At 37.1% G+C, this 18,454-nt stretch overlaps 2 protein-coding genes across 6 annotated transcripts in view; one reads left to right on the forward strand and one right to left on the reverse strand.

Annotated features, from left to right (window-relative positions):
- Positions 1 to 123: 123 nt before the first annotated feature.
- Positions 124 to 8,678, reverse strand: stil (STIL centriolar assembly protein). Its single transcript, XM_084116941.1, has 17 exons — positions 8,370 to 8,678; positions 8,038 to 8,124; positions 7,830 to 7,937; positions 6,746 to 6,861; positions 6,483 to 6,664; positions 5,383 to 5,624; positions 5,214 to 5,297; positions 4,985 to 5,071; positions 4,318 to 4,465; positions 3,947 to 4,056; positions 3,681 to 3,807; positions 2,599 to 3,585; positions 2,397 to 2,529; positions 2,115 to 2,313; positions 1,831 to 1,975; positions 1,440 to 1,726; positions 124 to 1,363 (listed from the first exon to the last, which is right to left on the reverse strand). Exons 2-17 carry the CDS (start codon positions 8,121 to 8,123, stop codon positions 640 to 642), a joined length of 3,765 nt encoding a protein of 1,254 aa, XP_083973067.1. The 5' UTR covers position 8,124; positions 8,370 to 8,678; the 3' UTR covers positions 124 to 639.
- Positions 8,679 to 11,077: 2,399 nt separating this feature from the next.
- The window catches only part of eps15l1a (epidermal growth factor receptor pathway substrate 15-like 1a), a 29,195-nt gene continuing 21,818 nt past the window's right edge, over positions 11,078 to 18,454 (forward strand). For all 5 annotated transcript variants that reach the window (XM_084118066.1, XM_084118067.1, XM_084118069.1 and 2 more), the window contains exons 1-12: positions 11,078 to 11,133; positions 12,674 to 12,715; positions 12,807 to 12,896; positions 12,978 to 13,025; positions 13,105 to 13,200; positions 13,279 to 13,344; positions 13,441 to 13,566; positions 14,974 to 15,033; positions 15,369 to 15,611; positions 15,689 to 15,846; positions 15,933 to 16,089; positions 18,369 to 18,431. In XM_084118066.1, coding sequence (XP_083974192.1) covers positions 11,107 to 11,133; positions 12,674 to 12,715; positions 12,807 to 12,896; positions 12,978 to 13,025; positions 13,105 to 13,200; positions 13,279 to 13,344; positions 13,441 to 13,566; positions 14,974 to 15,033; positions 15,369 to 15,611; positions 15,689 to 15,846; positions 15,933 to 16,089; positions 18,369 to 18,431 — 1,176 coding nt within the window. In that variant the 5' untranslated portion in view covers positions 11,078 to 11,106. The remainder of the gene's footprint in view (positions 11,134 to 12,673; positions 12,716 to 12,806; positions 12,897 to 12,977; positions 13,026 to 13,104; positions 13,201 to 13,278; positions 13,345 to 13,440; positions 13,567 to 14,973; positions 15,034 to 15,368; positions 15,612 to 15,688; positions 15,847 to 15,932; positions 16,090 to 18,368; positions 18,432 to 18,454) is intronic.

The raw sequence follows: 18,454 nt of genomic DNA on the forward strand, positions 1-18,454 counted from the left end.
TATGTAAATCTATGCGGTTTTGTCGCCAGGTGTTTTTGCTAAACATTAACCTACTAATTAGTTGACTGAGATGCGTTTTTGAACAAGGTTGTGATGGTCAGAGATAAAACTCACACAATGAAGTTAAATAAAAGAATACGTAATTTAATTGAGACAGATACATGTACATAAAGTCATTTAAAAAGAACATACAGAACACAAAAGTCAATAAAAAAAACATGGGCAAAAGTTCTCCCTCTGAAGTTGTGAGTCAAGTAATGCCAAAAACAAAAGAGAAAATTTTAAAAGCGTTTAAAATTAGTAAAAGGAAAATGAAACAATACTGCCTGGAGTAAGTCACTTCACACATGGCACTTTTCTCGGTGGCTGTTCCCTGATGACTCCTTATGTGTCATGTAATATAAAAATCCTTCAAGTTTTCACATAAGGCCCCTTTGGGTTACAAAAGACAATTTACAGAAATAAAACATACTTAAAATCATTTACTGAAAAGGGTCTGTACACTTTACAAAAAATAAAATAATGTTATACTATGTAAACAAACAATGAAAGACACATTTTTGAGGATTGCATTAAAACAGAAAGACATCACTTGAATCCCTTTCACACAGAAACAACTCATTTGGAAAATGGTGCATTTTAGAAGAGCTTGGGCAGCTGCCGTAACCTACTCAGATCCAGGAAATTTCCCACTGACCCCTGAGGCTCCGTGACTTCCTGCGTCCTCTGGTTTTCAGTCAGCGAGGACCTACGTTGAGGCAGGACATTCTTTGCGTCATTCTCCTTCTCCAGGTTCTTCCCGCCACACATAAGCAGCTGCATTTTGGGCCGCAAGTCTCGAATTAACTGCTCTTGTGTGTCAACAGGAGTCATATAGAGATTGGTGGCTGCCTTGTTTGTAATGTTTTTGAGAACCACAGCACTTTGTTCTTCGCGGTGTTGCCTAACGCTTACGTTTTTGGACGTTTCATGCTGTATGGAACACCCGAGAGCGGAGTCTACCAGAACGGTGTCCTCTTGCTCTTCCTCACTACTGTTTTCTCCTTCAATCAGTCCGTATTTCTTCATGTACTTACAGGTAGCTAGAGACATATTGCTGGGGGACAGTATACTGAGTCCAACACTGCTCTTTTCAGCAGAAGGTCTTCTCAGGAGAATTGCGCCAGGGTCTGGATGTGGCATGGAGGACTGACCGCCCAATGAGAGTCTTGACAGTTGCGAGTCGCTTAAGTACTTGAGTGCAATAGCGTTGGCCTCCAGGCTAAGGTCTACACTGCCGCTTGGTCCCCAAATGCTGGTCCCCACTGGTTCGGAAAGAGCTAGTCTTGAAATCACTGCATCAGGGTTTATGCAAGCGAGGGTGCTGAAGAGAAAAATGTGTTAGAAACACAACTTTTAATAATGCTTTGATTAAACAATCTGTCAGACTATGTCATTACCTGGCACTCTCGACAGTTGCACGTGTCATCTTTGCTTGGGAAGAGTCCAAGTCTACGTTCACCCCGAACTGTTGGAGTTGTCTCAACGTTGCAGTTAAGACACGGTCCTGATCTGGTGGACTGGATCTGTGCTTAGCTTTTTGAGTTTGGGCTATGGATGTTGTCGGAGATTTTCTTGACTGATGACCTACAGGGGACAGACTTTGTCTGTTTGAGACACTCTGATGGTCTTGCTCTACCTTTTCAACCACAACCGTGGAGCCTTGCAGACGACTTTGCACCTGACCCTGGAGCAGGAATTAAAATCAAAGTTAGTTTGAACATTAATACTGTATCAATTTCAAATTAAACATGTGAAAATTGCAACTAAAGCATAAAAATGGGGCCATACCAGTAGTTCTTGGTAAAATCTTGGGTCGTCCATTTCTCCATTTTGAGACAAATTTTGGCTCTGTGACTGTGAGGGATAATACATGCTAGCACTCTCTCCCAACACTGGACTGGAAAACGAATGGGCTCCAAAACCAGACGACATGCTGCATAAGACAAATAAAGTCACAATAAACATTAAACACTGCCTGGAAAACAAAAACATAACAGCCTTCTACAAATCAAGTATAATGGACTTCAATCAAATTGGTAAAAAATGGTTTCTGAAAAAACAGGGCTCATTACTCGTGTTGTGGAGATATTGGATGTAGAGATCCTGGACTCTGCTCTTCAGAGTAATGAAATGCATTTTCAGATCCGAGTCTGGAAGTGACTGTACTGTTGTTTTGACCTTCGGACTTTGGCTCTATCTCGGTTTGCCAATCCAGACTTGAGGCCTTATGTGTGGGGGCCTCTTGGGGAGCGGTCCAAAACAAACTCGCCCCTAAATAACAAACAACAATAGACAAGAACTTCATGACATTGAAAAGAACAGATAATAAATGCAACAACCTTCCGTCATAGTACCTGTTCCTACAGCGACACTGACACTTGTTAGTTTAGGTGGAGATGTTGCCATCTGATTGGCTTTTTCCTGCTGAGCATGTTCGCTAGATGATACTGGAGTCGTCTTGCTCTGAGACTCAAGGAGTTTTTGAATCTGTTGAGGAAAGTCTGTTAAAAACCAGCGGTGACAAGTCAACGCAAAAACAATGAAACTAATACAAACCTGGAGTTGAAGTAGCTTCAGCTGACGCTCTTGATCCATGAGCATCTTGTACGCATCAGCAGGAAGCAGACCCACAGGGGTGTCCTGGACTTGGCAGCACTGGGCTTGACAGGAAGGGACTTGCTCAACAGAACCTTTGTTGGGGTTAACTGTGGGGAAACACGGACTGGGCGATGGAGAGTAGTGAACTGGAACAGTAGGATGGCAAACAGGACTTTTAGTGGGAGAAATGCGACAACCCAAAGATTGCCGAGAAGGCGAGAGGCAGTGATCCCTAGGTGGGACACTCTCAGCGCCGCACTGAAAGCCACAAGGATTGTGCACAACAGTGGGATACACTGGTGGCCCTTGCCAGTTGTTTTGATACATGGGAACATGGGTGGGTTGGTTGGTGCAGCAGCTGCAAGGGTTTGTGGCTGGGGTGCTATGGAAGAGTCTGTGTTGGGACGGATGAGGGATAGGGGTCTGGCTAGGCATTATTGAACTTTTTCTGGCACTGCAGTGACCCGATGTTCGAGGTTCGGAATAAACTGATTGGGGTTTGGTCGGAACACCTTGCGAAGAACGGTGCCTTTGTTGATGAAAAGAGCCATTGGGCGAAGCAGCGTTCTTTGTCGAGGAAGAAGATGAAGACGATGATATGGATGATGCTGACGAGCCCTCTCTTGATCTTATTGAGGGCTGGGATTTTCTATTTGAATTGGATTGTGGTGTGTGTTGTCCTGGATAAGGATGTAGTTTGTTTTTCGGCTGAGAGAGGACAGAAGTTAGTGGTCTTCGGATTGGGGGAGGTCCAGGGACACTACTCTGTTCTGGAGGTCTCAACACTGAGAGGCCCTGGTGGGCAGGACTAATGCTTCTCCGCTGAACATTTGATAGGCTATGAGGAACAGGAGTTGAGTCTTGTGTTTTAACAAAACTCGCATCCAAAAAACTGCCATCTAATACCATAGAGAGTTCTGGAACTGAAGGATGAACACGTCTAGTCTGAAGAAAAAAAGAAGAATATTTGAACCTGCTAAATGGTAATCCATCCTGAATAAAGAGGTATATTAGGGGTGCAAGGTCACAAGTTAACAAACCTGCTGACTGACAGGATGAGGGTTTGGAGATGGCCGAGGAGAGAGGTCTTCATCTTCTACACCTGAGTCATGATCACTGATAGACAATTTATTCTGAGGAGCAACTGAAGATGCTGCAAGAGTCATCCTGATAAGAAAAAGCAGATATAATGTGTTATATTTCTTCTTGCTTTAAAAATATTGTATTATGTCAGATACACTAAACAGCCAAACATAAATCTCAATTAAATAAAAGTTGAAATTTTAGATAAATAAAAAGACTGTACCCCGTTAACACAGTCTGAGAGAGCACTTCCTCAAACAGCACAGTTTCCTGATTTTGGTTCTCAGCACTAAGCTCAAATTGTAGAGGCCGTCCTTCTGAAGGCTCTACATTCTGTTTTGGTAAAATATGTATTATGATTAAAAAACTTTTAATAATTAAAGCAACCCTAAAAACCAATTAGTACAATATATGCAATACAAAAACCAAAGATCAATTGGAAAAACACATTTGCTTAAGAGATATTACAAATTTATTTCATAATCAGATTACACATTATCAGTACAGGTTGCATGAAAAGGGGAAAAATGTTTCCTATAGACCTTGGCATATTCAGATTTAATTTGTCGAGTACAAAGGCATAGACGGACTGACCTTGTAAAGTGTGAACGACTCTGTGCTGGTGAGCAGCTGAAAGCTCATTTGCTGCTGCCCGACACATGGCTTACACTGATAGAACTCCGGATCCCGGTGAGTCAGAGAATACAGGACTACCAGGAAAGCACCTTCCTCTGACATCACTCTGGAAAGCCATCAGATGTAGACATGAACAGGAATTTTTTGTTTTAATCATAATCATTTTTCAAAGATTTCACCAAAATTCTAGCAACACAATGAAGAGATCACATTTACTTTGATTAACATCAACAATAATATTAAAACAATGCTTTCATAAACAACAGATCAGTAATCTACAATTATCTATGAAAATAAATAAAACTGCATTCAGAATGCATTTCATTTCTGTAATATGAGCAGCATCATGATTATATCAAGAAAAGTGGTGTAATTATTTTGTTATTTAACTTTAAACATTTTTTTTTTTATAATTATTTATTTAATATTTTATGGTTACAAAATCAGAAAATTCATTTCAGATGCAGAGAAAGCTATTATAAATGAAAGATTATGAAAACATTTTTAATCAGAATAACATACACGTATACGTACATACATTTTAATTTCATGTTGTCTTTATATTTGAGCCCTTCTTGGAGTTAACTGACTTAATGGCAAAAGAGCAGATGGATGGGACACTCACTTGTCTTGGAGGGCGGAGCTGTGCAGGTACCTCAGACACCACGCCCACACCAGAGGATTATGGATATGTGTAACGCCACTCAACCATCTGCCACAGGAGAACAACTGTTACACACCTACCCTGAACATCTTGCGGGACTCCAAGCATGTAATTAATGGGGCTGAATTATTATACCTTCCAACAGGCTGAATAAAGACAGTCACCATTTCTAAACACTTAAAGTACTTACATTCCTACTAACGGGAGAGTGTAAGCCTTCGGATCGGATTCAAGTACGAGGAGAAGTTTCCTGGTCTGATCCATTGTTAGAAACCTGAGACAGAATGTCACATTTTAAAACACAAAAAGATTCTGAGGAGGATACATGGCCATATAAGAAAAGAGAAGTGCTTCCTTACCCACGTTTCCTGCTGTTTTGGGTCACACCTGCTGGGCTGCTGAGGTTCCTGGCCAGTGCGGTAGGGATGACGGGCACTGCCCGGACAGGGACGGCATCTAGCGTGCAGGCCAGTGTGACAGCCGCCCAGGACAGGTCAAAGGTGAGTCTGTCCATGTTCTCGGAGCAGCTGAGACGAGCTCGCAAGGTGAGGAGTTTGGACAACTCCAGCGTCTCTTTACTGCAGCAGAAATGTTGAAGCATCTAGAAAGAGACATGAAAGTAAGCATTAATGTACCATTTAATCTAAATGTACGTAAAATTTAAAAGAAAAGGAGGAGTGACGATCGTGAAGGATGAGAGAGGACCAGGCCTGGACTATTTTTTGTTTTATTATGTGTGGCGGCAGTCAACTGTGAGGGGCTGCCGTCTTTACTTTCGTTTTTGTATTTGTTTATTTATTTTATTAAAAGTCTTTATATGTTCGCCGGTTCCCGCCTACTCCTTCCCACAACATCTAACCTCGTTACAGCTACATTTACACTACAAGCCTTGGTGCTCAATTCTGATTTATTGCTCAGATCCATTTTTTTTGTTTGGCTGTTCACATTATTTTTTTAAAGGACGGGAAGGCAAAAATATATTCTGTGGAAGTCTCAGGACCAAAAAGTTTATGTCTTGCCTGCCTGTCAACAGATGTATTTCCAGTCTTCAGTGTCACATGATTATTCAGAAATCATTCAAATATGCTGACTTGCTGCCCAAGAAACATTTCTTATTATTCAAAAGAACAGCATTTTACACTTTTACTACCATTAATTTAATACATTCTTGTTGAATAAAAGTATTCGTTTTAAAAAAAAATTATTGACCCCAAACTTTTGAACTGTAGTGAATATTAAAATTTGTCTCATATTAATAACACATCCAGGTTAAATTAAGAACATTAATAAACCACGGCAGATGGAAGCAGACATATTATAATCACCTGTCTCTAAGGAACACTGAGTCACAATCAGGGCAGCTGTTACTGACAGGTTATTGTTGCCATAGCAACAAGAGGAAAGCGCCCCAGCCATTCGATCCTAAACATGTCCTGTCAGCAATTCTCAGATCAGTTACCTTAAATGAGATGTTCAAATCCTCCCCCGAGTGCACCGTGCTGATAGTAGCATGCTGGCCTTCAAATACACATGGCACAAGGATGTCTCCAGGGAGCAGGGCAGTTGGTGCTTTTCCAGGACATCCCGTCTGCTCTCTGCCCGGATCAAAACGATCCAGGGTTATCGTCACACCTTCCTCGTCTTGGAAAATAAGATCTAGTCACTAAAACACATCGAAATATGAATCATTGTAAGATGTCCAAATACAGGCACTATACTAACCACTGTCTACTGCCAGTGTCCCAAGCAGGAAACAGAAAAACTGAGGCTTGTTGGTCTGTCTAGCATGCCGGTGAGCTAAACGTAAGGCTTTTTCCACAAGTAACAGTCTTGGATTCCTGAAAGACACCAAATGTTATTGCAATGTAAAAAAAAAAGTTGCTGCCTTAATCTTTTTTAAAGTACAATCAACTTAGATGTTCAAGTCATTTTGACTTAAATTACATTAAGCTGAGTTAAAGCAATGTAAAAACATTTGTTGTCATAACTTACTGATCATATCATTTTTTACAGTGTGAGAGCAAAATACTCTATTAAAAGTCATCTTCAGTAATTGCAAAAGCTGAAATATAATAAAATATTCGATGAATAACTATTTCAGTTAGTTCTAATTTTTGAAGTTAAAAGTTGAAGAACTAAATTGACTAAAACTAAGGCTGAAATAAAAACTAATTCAAGTTAAATGGGAATAGAAAAATAAAAGAATAGAAAAAACAGTGACAATTAACAATAAGGTTTCATAAGTTAACGCCAGTTAATGCACTAACTAACATTGAGCAATTCATCATTTATTAATCTTTGTTAACATTAGTTAGGCTAATAACAATACAACCGTTCATTGTTCATGTCTACTCACATCCATTAAATAATATTTACAGATACAACTTTTGTTTTTAATAATGTTGAAATTAAGATGCGTGTTAACAAATGGAACCTTATTGTAAAGTTGTGTTACTGAAAAACAAAAAAAAAGACAAAAGGTACATTCAAAGTTACTACACTAAGTATAAAAATTTGAATGAATAATACTATGATAGTTTATAAATTGTAGTAAAATCGACTTTGACTGCAAAGAAATGGCTAAAAATTAATTTCATTTATTACAATTTTAAAATTAACACAGCGATACACATCAAAATAAGGCTAAATGCAAAATACATTTTGCTATCATCATCCCCAGTACATGAAAATTAATCAAGATTGTGTTTTTTGCCCCCCAGTAAGTAATCACATGACGTTGATGGTGTAAAATATGAAAATATGGTTCACCCATAAACTTACAAATATAGATGACAGAAAGGCTCACCTATAATATGAGAAATGCAGACTGACAACATCACCACTGGGAGATGGATCCCAGAGAGAGACTTTAGATGTTGGGAATGTCAGTGGAATGTGGGCATTGTCCGATGACCTTAAAACCATGCAAAATTATTACTTTTATGAACAATAACAACGTTTTAAAATAGTGGTTTGGGTGCAGTTCATGAGAAAGCTTAAGTAGTTAACGTTACCTGAGGTTTTGAAGGGTTTCTGTTCTAACACTGTTCTCCAAGATGTGGGCTGGTAACCCTTTAAAATCCACATGTACACGATTCATTCTGTGGGAAAAAACGCCTCTTTAATGAACTGAATCTGATCATGCACCGATGCTTTTGCCTGAAGAGTAAGTTACGCTTTCAAAATATCTTAGATAACGTTACTCAGATAGGATGTTTTGATATGTTTGGCAGGTTGGGAGACTTAGCTTACATGCTAACATTACAATACTACTAGAAACGGTTAAAAACCGATAACATACCACTTAAAACTTCTTATAACTGATGCAGGGTATTTAATGTCTTACCTTTGTGCTGTTTGAACGCTTTGCTCATGTCTTCGTCGTGTTTTAATCGCGACGCTGCAAATCTTGCAGGGTGTGAGCGTGAATATGGACCACGAATGTGTTAAAACGGTCCTTCCAGCCCTTCGAGCGGTATTAACCGCGCCAAGACGAGTGTAATAACCACTGAGTTAATAATTTATCTCGTTTAACCTGTCAGAAAACGGAGAAATGCCAGTTGTCGTCAATAAACAATGAAATACAAAACGAACGCATTCAACAAACGCAACAACTCGAAAATAAATTGTGGCGCTGTTTCCAGGTTCCAATGGCGGGGCGCTGCAGCAGGGTGGCTCAGCCAATAGGAATCCACTTGCGAGGGACGCTCGACCAATCAGAAGAGAGGAACCGGATCCCTTGCTTGCGGAGTGTTTTTGAATGGATAGAGAGTGTGAGAATATTAGCGTACTATTTTACACGTGAATTTAGCTTTTTGAGGCTTTTTATTATAGAAAATAGAAGGATGTTTTAGAATATATGGGTTTATATAATGGTATAGTAATAGTAACTTTGTGATCCTAACTGCTTTGAATATCTTTAATCAAATTTGATTCTGATTTCATGGGTCAACATCAATATCTGACATAAATAGAATAAAATATACTAAGCACACAAATTTGCATAATTAAATTGATATTTACATCATTCAAGTTTAGTTGGAAAGAAAGATTCATGTATTTACTTTGATTTTATTGTTTCCTATAAATGTAAGAATATTAGCCCTACTGACAGGTGCTAAATGCTTGCCAAGTTACTACGCACTCATTTTTTGATTATAGGTCAGTTTTACTTACACAAATGTAAATTAATTATTTTTTAAAAATTGTTCCAAGCTGTTATTTCAATCCTTAATGCAACTTTAAAAATACTTGTGCAATATATTATATTATACTATATAATATAATATAATATAATATAATATAATATAATATAATATAATATAATATATACAATATAGTAGTAGTAGGCTACTGGTATTATCATCATCATCTCTTAGGGCATGAAAAACAAGATTTGAAATGTATTATGCGTTTTTTGATTTTAACTGAAGAGATACTGTATTTAACATAATACAGTAATTATCACAGCAATATTGTGTATGTATTTAACAAACCAATGAATAAAATTATATAAAATGTGAAAACTATAAAATATACACAAAAAATATAAACGCAAAAATGTGTTCCTGTTCGACCAGTTGACAAAGAACTTCATACAAGTTGAACTTTGCGTGTCTTTGATATCAGAACATGAGGGTGTGATTCCATCAAATATCTCTACAACCAGTCAAGATACAACTGTTTCTACACAGTTGTATCTTGACTGGACTCAGACAGAAAACGCTCTTGCTCCCTCCAGTGTAGAGTATGTCGATTTACCCTTATTAGCTGATAATTTTGTTCATGTCTCAAGATGGACACATTTCTACCATTGCTCTCCTCTGAGAAAACCTATTTATGTTTTCACTTTCAGACTGTGAAAAACAAAAAACAAACTAGTGATCAGATGTTTTTCAATCTCATCTGAAACAGTGTTGGGGTAACGCACTACAAGTAGCATGCATAACATAATCAGATTACTTTTTTTGATGTAACAAGAAAAGTAACGCATTACAAGTAACGTGCATTACATAATCAGATTACTCTTTGATGTTACAAGTAATGCATTACAAGTAACGTGCATTACATAATCAGATTACTCTTTGATGTTACAAGTAAAGTACAGATTACTCTTTGATGTTACAAGTAATGCATTACAAGTAACGTGCATTATATAATCAGATTACTTTTTGATGTTACAAGTAATGCATTACAAGTAACGTGCATAACGTAATCAGATTACTCTTTGATGTTACAAGTAAAGTAATGCATTACAAGTAATGTGCATTACGTAATCAGATTACTTAAAAGTAATGCATTACAATTAACGTGCATTACGTAATCAGATTACTTTTTTGATGTTACGAGTAAAGTAATGCATTAACATTACGTAATCAGATTACTTTTTGATGTTACAAGTAAAGTAATGCATTACAAGTAATGTGCATTACATAATCAGATTACTTTTTGATGTTAAAAGTAATGCATTACAAGTAACGTGCATTACGTAATCAGATTACTTTTTTGATGTTACGAGTAATGCATTAACATTACTTAATCTGATTACTCTTTGATGTAACAAGTAAAGTAATGCATTACAAGTAACGTGCATTACGTAATAAGATTACTTTTTTGATGTACCAGTTAATTTTTGATTATTCTGTAATCAGAATTCACTCCCAATCTAAAATCAACACTTGGAAAATGTTAGTGTTTTTTTTTTTTTTGTCATTTCAGTTGTTTAATTTCTATAGGTTTTATAACATACTAAAAGCTCTTAATTCCAGAGATACTACTAACTGGTAGGTTATTATGGAACAATAATAAAACAATGCATTGACATTTACTTTTTACTTTTGATACTTAGGCTAAGTACTTTTAAAAACGAGTAGCCTACTCTTACTTAAAAGTAAAAATCGGTCTTTACAAAATTTTCCTTGTAACGGAGTGATATTTGACCAGTAGTATCTGTACTTTAACTCAAGTAAGGAAGTTGTGCACTTTATCCACCTCTGATTATTACTATTATTATTATGTGATGGTTGTCCTCTTCAGCCCCCCCTCATTCCCTCATCCGCTGTTTCCGCAGCAACAGGGAAAAGATGGCAGCCCTCGCGACCCTCACTCAGGTAATACCTGCTAAAAACACCCATTACAAGAGAATTGTGAGGAAAAACACCGGTATGTAGAAATAAATCTAAGAATTAGACACGAATCGATCTCATTATTTGCGCTACCGGCTTGTTTTATCGACATTTATAGTGAAAATGTCACGGGCCTCGTATGTCGGGCTCAGATTGCTAACCGATTAGCTCGCTTTATATCGCATGTCTGTGATAAAATACGAAAAAAACAATGTAGTTTTCAATGAAATTTGCGATAAACATTCAGTAGCAAGAACATATAACGATAACAGCCATTTATATGAATGAGAAATATAGTAAACCGAGATGAACTAATGTAACTAGCTAGCCGCAATATATCAGAACATCACTTTATATCAGAACACTTTAAAACTGTCAAGACGCTTCACGTATAAAGTCGTAATTTCAGTATATGTTTATAGTACAATAATTAAAGCGCCTTAATTATACCGAACAACATTGTAATGTTGATATTAACTCTCATGTTATATGATAATGGGTGTTGAGCCGCTAGTTTAGCTTAGCGGTGATGGGAATTAGTGAGCATCAGTAATCTTACTGGACTGCCTGCCTTATGAATTGTAATGGATTAAATTGTATTGTAAATACAGTTATGTGCACAACACATATTAGAATAAAAAAAAAAAAAATCAATTACATGTATTATTATATTGCATCACCAGTGTTATTTTAAAATTATTTATATAATATTATAGTTTTTATTCATATTTTGAATGAGCTTTTACTTTTCACTTTATTTAATTTTATGTAAAGTTTTAATAATTGTATTGCTTTTGTCATTTTTATTATTATATTTGGCTTTCATTTATTTTTTATTTCAGTTTAGTTGTAGTTATTTTAGTACTCCAATTATTTGCCAAGGCAACCGTTCTAAAATTTTCAAGTTTAGGTTTTGAATCCAATATTTATATTTTATTTAATTTGAGCTTTTATTTGTATTTTAACGGCTTTAGATAAAGGGTTAGTTCACCCAAAAATGAAAATTATCCCATAATTTACTCACCCTCAAGCCATCCTAGGTGTATATGACATTCTTTCATTCAGTCAAACACAATCTGATTTATATTAAAAATGTATCCTGGCTCTTTCAAGCTTTATAATGGGAGTGAATGGATTTTGAATCCCAAAAAAGCACATCCATCCATTATAAATAATCCATACGGCTCCAGGGGGTTAATAAAGGCCTTCTGAAGCGAACCGATGCATTTTTGTATTAAAAATCTCCATGTTTGTAACTTTATAAACTATTATCACTATAAATATAATAGTATATTTGGAAGAATATTGGTAACCAGACAGATGCTGGTCCCCATTGACTTCCATTGTATGAAAAATAAAATAAAAAAATACTATGGGAGTCAATGGGGACCATAAATTGAGTAAATGGGTGAACTATCCCTTTAACAATTACATAATAGTATAATTAATGTTACAGTTCTCAATAATCAGGCATATTTGCCATATACCCTTATTTATTTAATCATAAAGTTTCTCTTTCTCTTAGCTGTCAAGCGGGAACCCTGTGTATGAGAACTTTTACAGACAGGTAAGGCTATAATTCTGTTATTCTAAATTTGTATATTATCTCAGTGATCTTTTTTTAATACATTACTCTTTGTTTGCGACAAAAACCATAGGTCGACCCGGGAAACACCGGGAGGGTTGGACCTACAGAGGCTGCCTTGTTCTTGAAAAAATCAGGCCTGCCAGACATCACATTAGGAAAGGTTGGTGTTTGGGTAGATCAATGCACAACTTGTTCTGAAATGATACTTGGATATTCATAATCACCAACTGTTTCTTCTCAGATCTGGGATTTAGCTGATCCAGATGGCAAAGGTTTCTTGGATAAACAGGTAAAAGTATTATAGTTTATAAGAGCATCAGTCAGGATCAGAAACTGAATGCTAACTTGATCCCGTTGTGGTTTATCAGGGGTTTTACGTTGCTCTGCGACTCGTGGCCTGCGCGCAGAGCGGGCACGACATCAGCCTTTCCAGTTTTAACCTCCCCGTTCCTCCTCCAAAATTCGTAAGTCTCAGGGTTTAGGGTTGAAATCACTGAACTCCGCGCAGTATGAGCTCACAGATGTTCTCATTTCTGTTCTAGAAGGACCACAGCAGCCCGTCACTGAGTTCTGTGACATCAACCAATGAGAGCCACTGGGCTGTGCGGGTAACTTATTTTGATTGGTTATTGGTTTTTGGACTGCAAATTGACAAAAGCCTTTATGATTATTTATCCTAAATCCTCTTGGTTTTGTTTTTTCAGCCTGAAGAGAAGAACAAATTTGATGGTATTTTTGAAAGTCTTGCCCCAGTGAACGGATTACTGTCCGGTGAGAAGGTCAAACCAGTGCTAATAAACTCCAAACTACCTGTGGATGTTCTCGGAAAGGTAAAATTCAAATAGGTACTTAAATGAAATAGTATCTATCTATCTATCGTTCTATCGTTCTATCTTCGTTCTATCTATCGTTCTATCATTCTATCTGTCTATCGTTCTGTCGTTCTATCGTTCTATCTATCTCTTTATCTTTCTATCTATCTATCTATCTATCTATCGATCTATCTGTCATTCTATCTATCGTTCTATCGTTCTTTGTCTATCTATCATTCTATCTATCATCTATCTTTCTATTGTTCTATCGTTCTATCTATCTATCTATCTATCGATCGATCTATCTATTGTTCTATCTATCTATCGTTCTATCTATCGTTCGTTCTTTCTGTCTGTCCATCCATCCATCCATCATTGGGGAAAGTTACTTTTAAAAGTAACGCTTTACAATATTGTTTTACTCTCCAAAAAAAGTAATGAATTGCGTTACTTTTTATGGAAAGTAATGCGTTACGTTTCTTTTGTCTTACTTTTTCTCACCTGGGCTGATCTTGCTTGTTTGAAATTTTTTAATAATGAAAACCAAAGTTCTGTTTTTGGCAAATAAAGACAATATAATGTTTAACACTCTTACTTCAGCAAATAAAAACTAAAAACAAAGGAAACAAATTTGATGTTTATCTAAAGTCATTTTTGCTTATTAGTGTGGTTGAACTGGATCATCGAAGGTCAGCAGCAAAGACATTGGTTAATAAAGTGAGATTAAATACATTAAAGTATATTTGTGTTATTTAACATGTTTAATTATTGCAGGTTCGTGTAATGTTCAGAGTTTGCATTTCACTGTTTTAAGTCATTTTGAGGAATACACAGCGCACACAACGCCTCTGCCTCTTACTCACGATTCCTCTCAACATGGGGACAGGAGAGATGTCAGTCTATAAATGGGATAACAAAGTAACGTGCGTTACTTGTTTGAAAAAGTAACTCCGATATTTTGTTGTAAATTTAAAAGTAATGTGTTACTTTTGTTTTTTATATATAATACAATAGTAAGAATGTAATAAATACTAGGGATGTCCCGAGCCAATCGCAAAGATCAGTATCGGGGACAATTAAGCATTTTTTTGACCATTGTAACGGATGTTTACAATGTCTATAATATATGTTTACCAATGTCTATATATATATATATATATATATTGACATTGATGGATGTAAACATCTGTTACAATGAAAATACTTTTTTGTATTTTATATGTATACTCTGTTTCGGCAGATACTCAATATTCAATAGATCGGATCGGATCGGGGGCACAACAAAACTAGTTTGGGACGTCCCTAATAAATGCATATAATTTAATATACAATAAATTAAAATGTTTGTAGTTATTAATATTACATTTTAAAATGTAATCGTTAAATAAAAATATCTGAAAAAATATCATTATTATGTCTGATCAGGTGTGGGATTTGAGTGACATAGACAAAGACGGACACTTGGACAAAGATGAGTTTGCAGTGGTGAGTAATTATTTTTTGTGTTATAATAAAATCACACTCATAATAGCATACTACATACAGTTATCCCATGATGCAATGCACTCCTCTTCATCATTAAATATATTATTATTAAAAAAATTATGCTGTGAAATAGTGTGCAGTATAAAAATGTGTGTATGTATTGCATATTGCATACTGCGTGCTATTTAACAGTAAATTTTAATTGTGTATGTACGTGTGTGTATGTATGTATGTATGTATGTGTATATATATATATAAAATTATATTTAAAAGAATTGTAGGCAGTAAAAAGAAAGTGTTAAAACGGCATAATGACATCAATTTCTTTTGTCCAGGCTATGCACCTGGTGTACCGGGCCCTGGAGAAGGAGCCTGTGCCCTCCGTCCTGCCCTCCTCTCTCATCCCTCCATCTAAAAGGAAGAAGTCCTCCGGGTCTTTGTCCAACATGGTGCCAGTGTTACCAGGCAGCCCACCGCCACCTAAAGACAGCCTGCGCTCGACCCCCTCTCACGGCAGCATGAACTCTCTCAACAGCGCTGGGAGTTTGTCCCCAAAACACACCCTCAAATCCTCACAGGTATTATTGGTGCGTTTTCATTTTGATGTTGTACAGAAGAATTGAAGAGGGTCTGATGGTTTAACTCTAATCATCAGCATTCGGTAAACTGGGTGGTACCAGTTGCAGACAGAGGGCGCTATGATGACATCTTCCTCAAAACTGACTCTGACCTCGACGGCTTCGTGAGCGGTCACGAAGTTAAAGATATCTTCATGCATTCAGGCCTTCCTCAGAACCTCCTGGCACATATTTGGTACTATTTCAAATGTGCTTTTGATTTCTCTTCACTGTCGCTGTTGTGATTGTCACATTCATCAATTCCTCTATTGTGTTTGTCAGGGCTCTGGCGGACACTAGGCAAATGGGCAAACTCACACGCGAGCAGTTCTCCTTGGCCATGTATTTCATTCAGCAGAAAGTGAGCAAAGGCTTGGACCCTCCACAAGCTCTGACTCCAGACATGATCCCACCGTCCGAACGCGGAACACCGGGACCTGTAAGTAGGGTTGGGCGGTATTACGGTAATATCGTATACCGCGGGGTCTTAAAATAGCAACGGTATCAGTTTCAATACCGTCATTACCGGCACTTATATATAATATATAAATATAATTTATTTAATGCCTAAAAATGCTTATGTGTGGTGGTAAATACTGACGAGGCAATTTGTAAATTGTGCAATAAAAAGGTGACCGCGACAGATGGAAACACCTCTAACCTAATGTCGCATCTCCGAAACAACCACCCACTCACTGCTGCGAGGATGCATTTTGCCCTGAGTTCATTAAATAAGCGCATTAGTTCATATTTGTTCAAATATTATAATATTATTTTTTTCATCTATGTTGATAATGAAAAGTGAACAGCACGAGTAAGATGGGATGCATCGGGAGTCAGAAATTTTGACCACTTAATTAAGTTTAGTTTTGTAAAAGGCCTTTCTTTAAAGTGAATTTCGTTTTGTATAAATTGTATCTTAATTTTAATCAATTTTTCATCAACCAATTGCCGATTTACCAATACCAATATATTACCAATATAGCAGACAATAATAATGACATGATCGTGTGCTTGCTCGCCGCGGTCACTTGCATTGAAATCTCATCATAAATTAACCGAAACTCAGTGTATGCCTCACAGACATGACAAATAGGCCTATATCTAAATAAAGCTTTAAATTTCATTAAACGAAACAATTCAAAACGAAAATAAATAGGCCACTCGCTGATTATTTAATCCATGATGTGCATTTCTCTCTATGCGCGTTCATACGGAGATGGCGATCATCAAATTCACTAAACGAAACTATTCAGAACGAAAAGAAATAGGCTAGCCTACTCTCTGATTATGTAATCCATGATGTGCATTTCTCTCTATCGTTCACTATGGAGATCGTCAATTTCTTTAAACGAAACAATTCAAAACGAAAAGAAATATAGGCAGCATAGGCTACTCTCTGATTAATCCATGATGTGCATTTCTCTCTATAGGCGCGTTCACTACGGAGATGCCGATCGTCAATTTCTTTAAACGAAACAATTCAAAACGAAAAGAAAAAGGCTAGCCTATACCTTCTGAAATATCCAAATGCAGCGTTCTAGTCTAACATTACAAAAGTAGGCTAAAGTTAAATACAAATAGCCTAACGTTAATATGAAACTAAACTTAGCCCTCAGCCAAAACGATTGACAGGGAACTAATTATATATCCACGAGACCAAAGATCGCCCGTTAGGTCTACACAAGACGAATTATATCTCATGTTTAACCACTACCGTCAGCGGCGAACGTCAAAAGAACTAAGTTAGCCGAGGAAAGGCTCATCCAGCCGGGACACATGAGCGCCGAGCGCCCGCTGACCGCATGGATCCGGGGGGGAAAAAAATCATCTTTATAAATAAACCACAGATTTGAGCTTTAAACAACTACATTCTCGCCTGAAAAACTCTTAAAATTACATTTCGTGATACAGTAACAGTAGTATTATATTAAACTGTATATTAAAAAATGGCGCTTCTTATGTTGTCATTTAGCACGCGCAAGTGACGATTCTCTGTCAACCAATCAACGTCCTGCAGTGAGTCTAGCTCCACCTTTTAGTACCGTTCCACTGTGCTAGGTACCCCAATGGAAGGGTACCTAAAAAGTTGTACGGTACGGTTCGGCATTTTGGTACCATTCACAACTTTTGACAGTGGAAACGCAAATAAATGCGTACCGTTCCGTACCGTACCGCTCAGTGGAAACGAGCCATAAAGGTACTGGGGTGGCGGTGTCACCGGCTTGGGCCCCCCATCGCTGCTCGCAGCTATATTTATATATATAGTTTTTGAGCATGTTAAGGGCCCCAAAAGTGGCAAAAAGGCAAAAAAAATAATAATAATAAAAAAATAATAAAAAATCCTTCCGGAAACAATAGGGCCTTCGCCCTTTCGGGGCTTGGGCCCTAATTAAAAAACAAATATTTCATTTATTTATATATTTTTTTGCATTTCAGTCTGAACAGTCACAGTGAAAATAAAGCTGATTGAAACGGCCCTAAAATAGTATGAATTTTCCTTGTGCAAAATGCAATTTCACATTTCAGTTGAAAATATTTTATTGACCGATTTTTGTATTTATTTTTAGGTACCCACCTACATTGACTGAAACAATATCGCTTTATAATTGAAATGAAATGACTGATCACAATACAGATTTTCTCTTGCTTTAATGGTTTAATGTGAATCAGCACAGTTTTGTCCCTCATTTGAAGAGCTTCCTCTGTTTTTTTCAGAGTCTGTCAGGATATATGACACCAGTGGGCTCTGAGATGGCTGCACTGAGCGAGATGCGCCGGGTAAACAGCCTGTTTCTCTCTCT

Source organism: Abramis brama (assembly GCF_963993115.1).
Source record: "Abramis brama genome assembly, chromosome: 6".
Lineage (NCBI taxonomy): Eukaryota > Metazoa > Chordata > Actinopteri > Cypriniformes > Leuciscidae > Abramis > Abramis brama.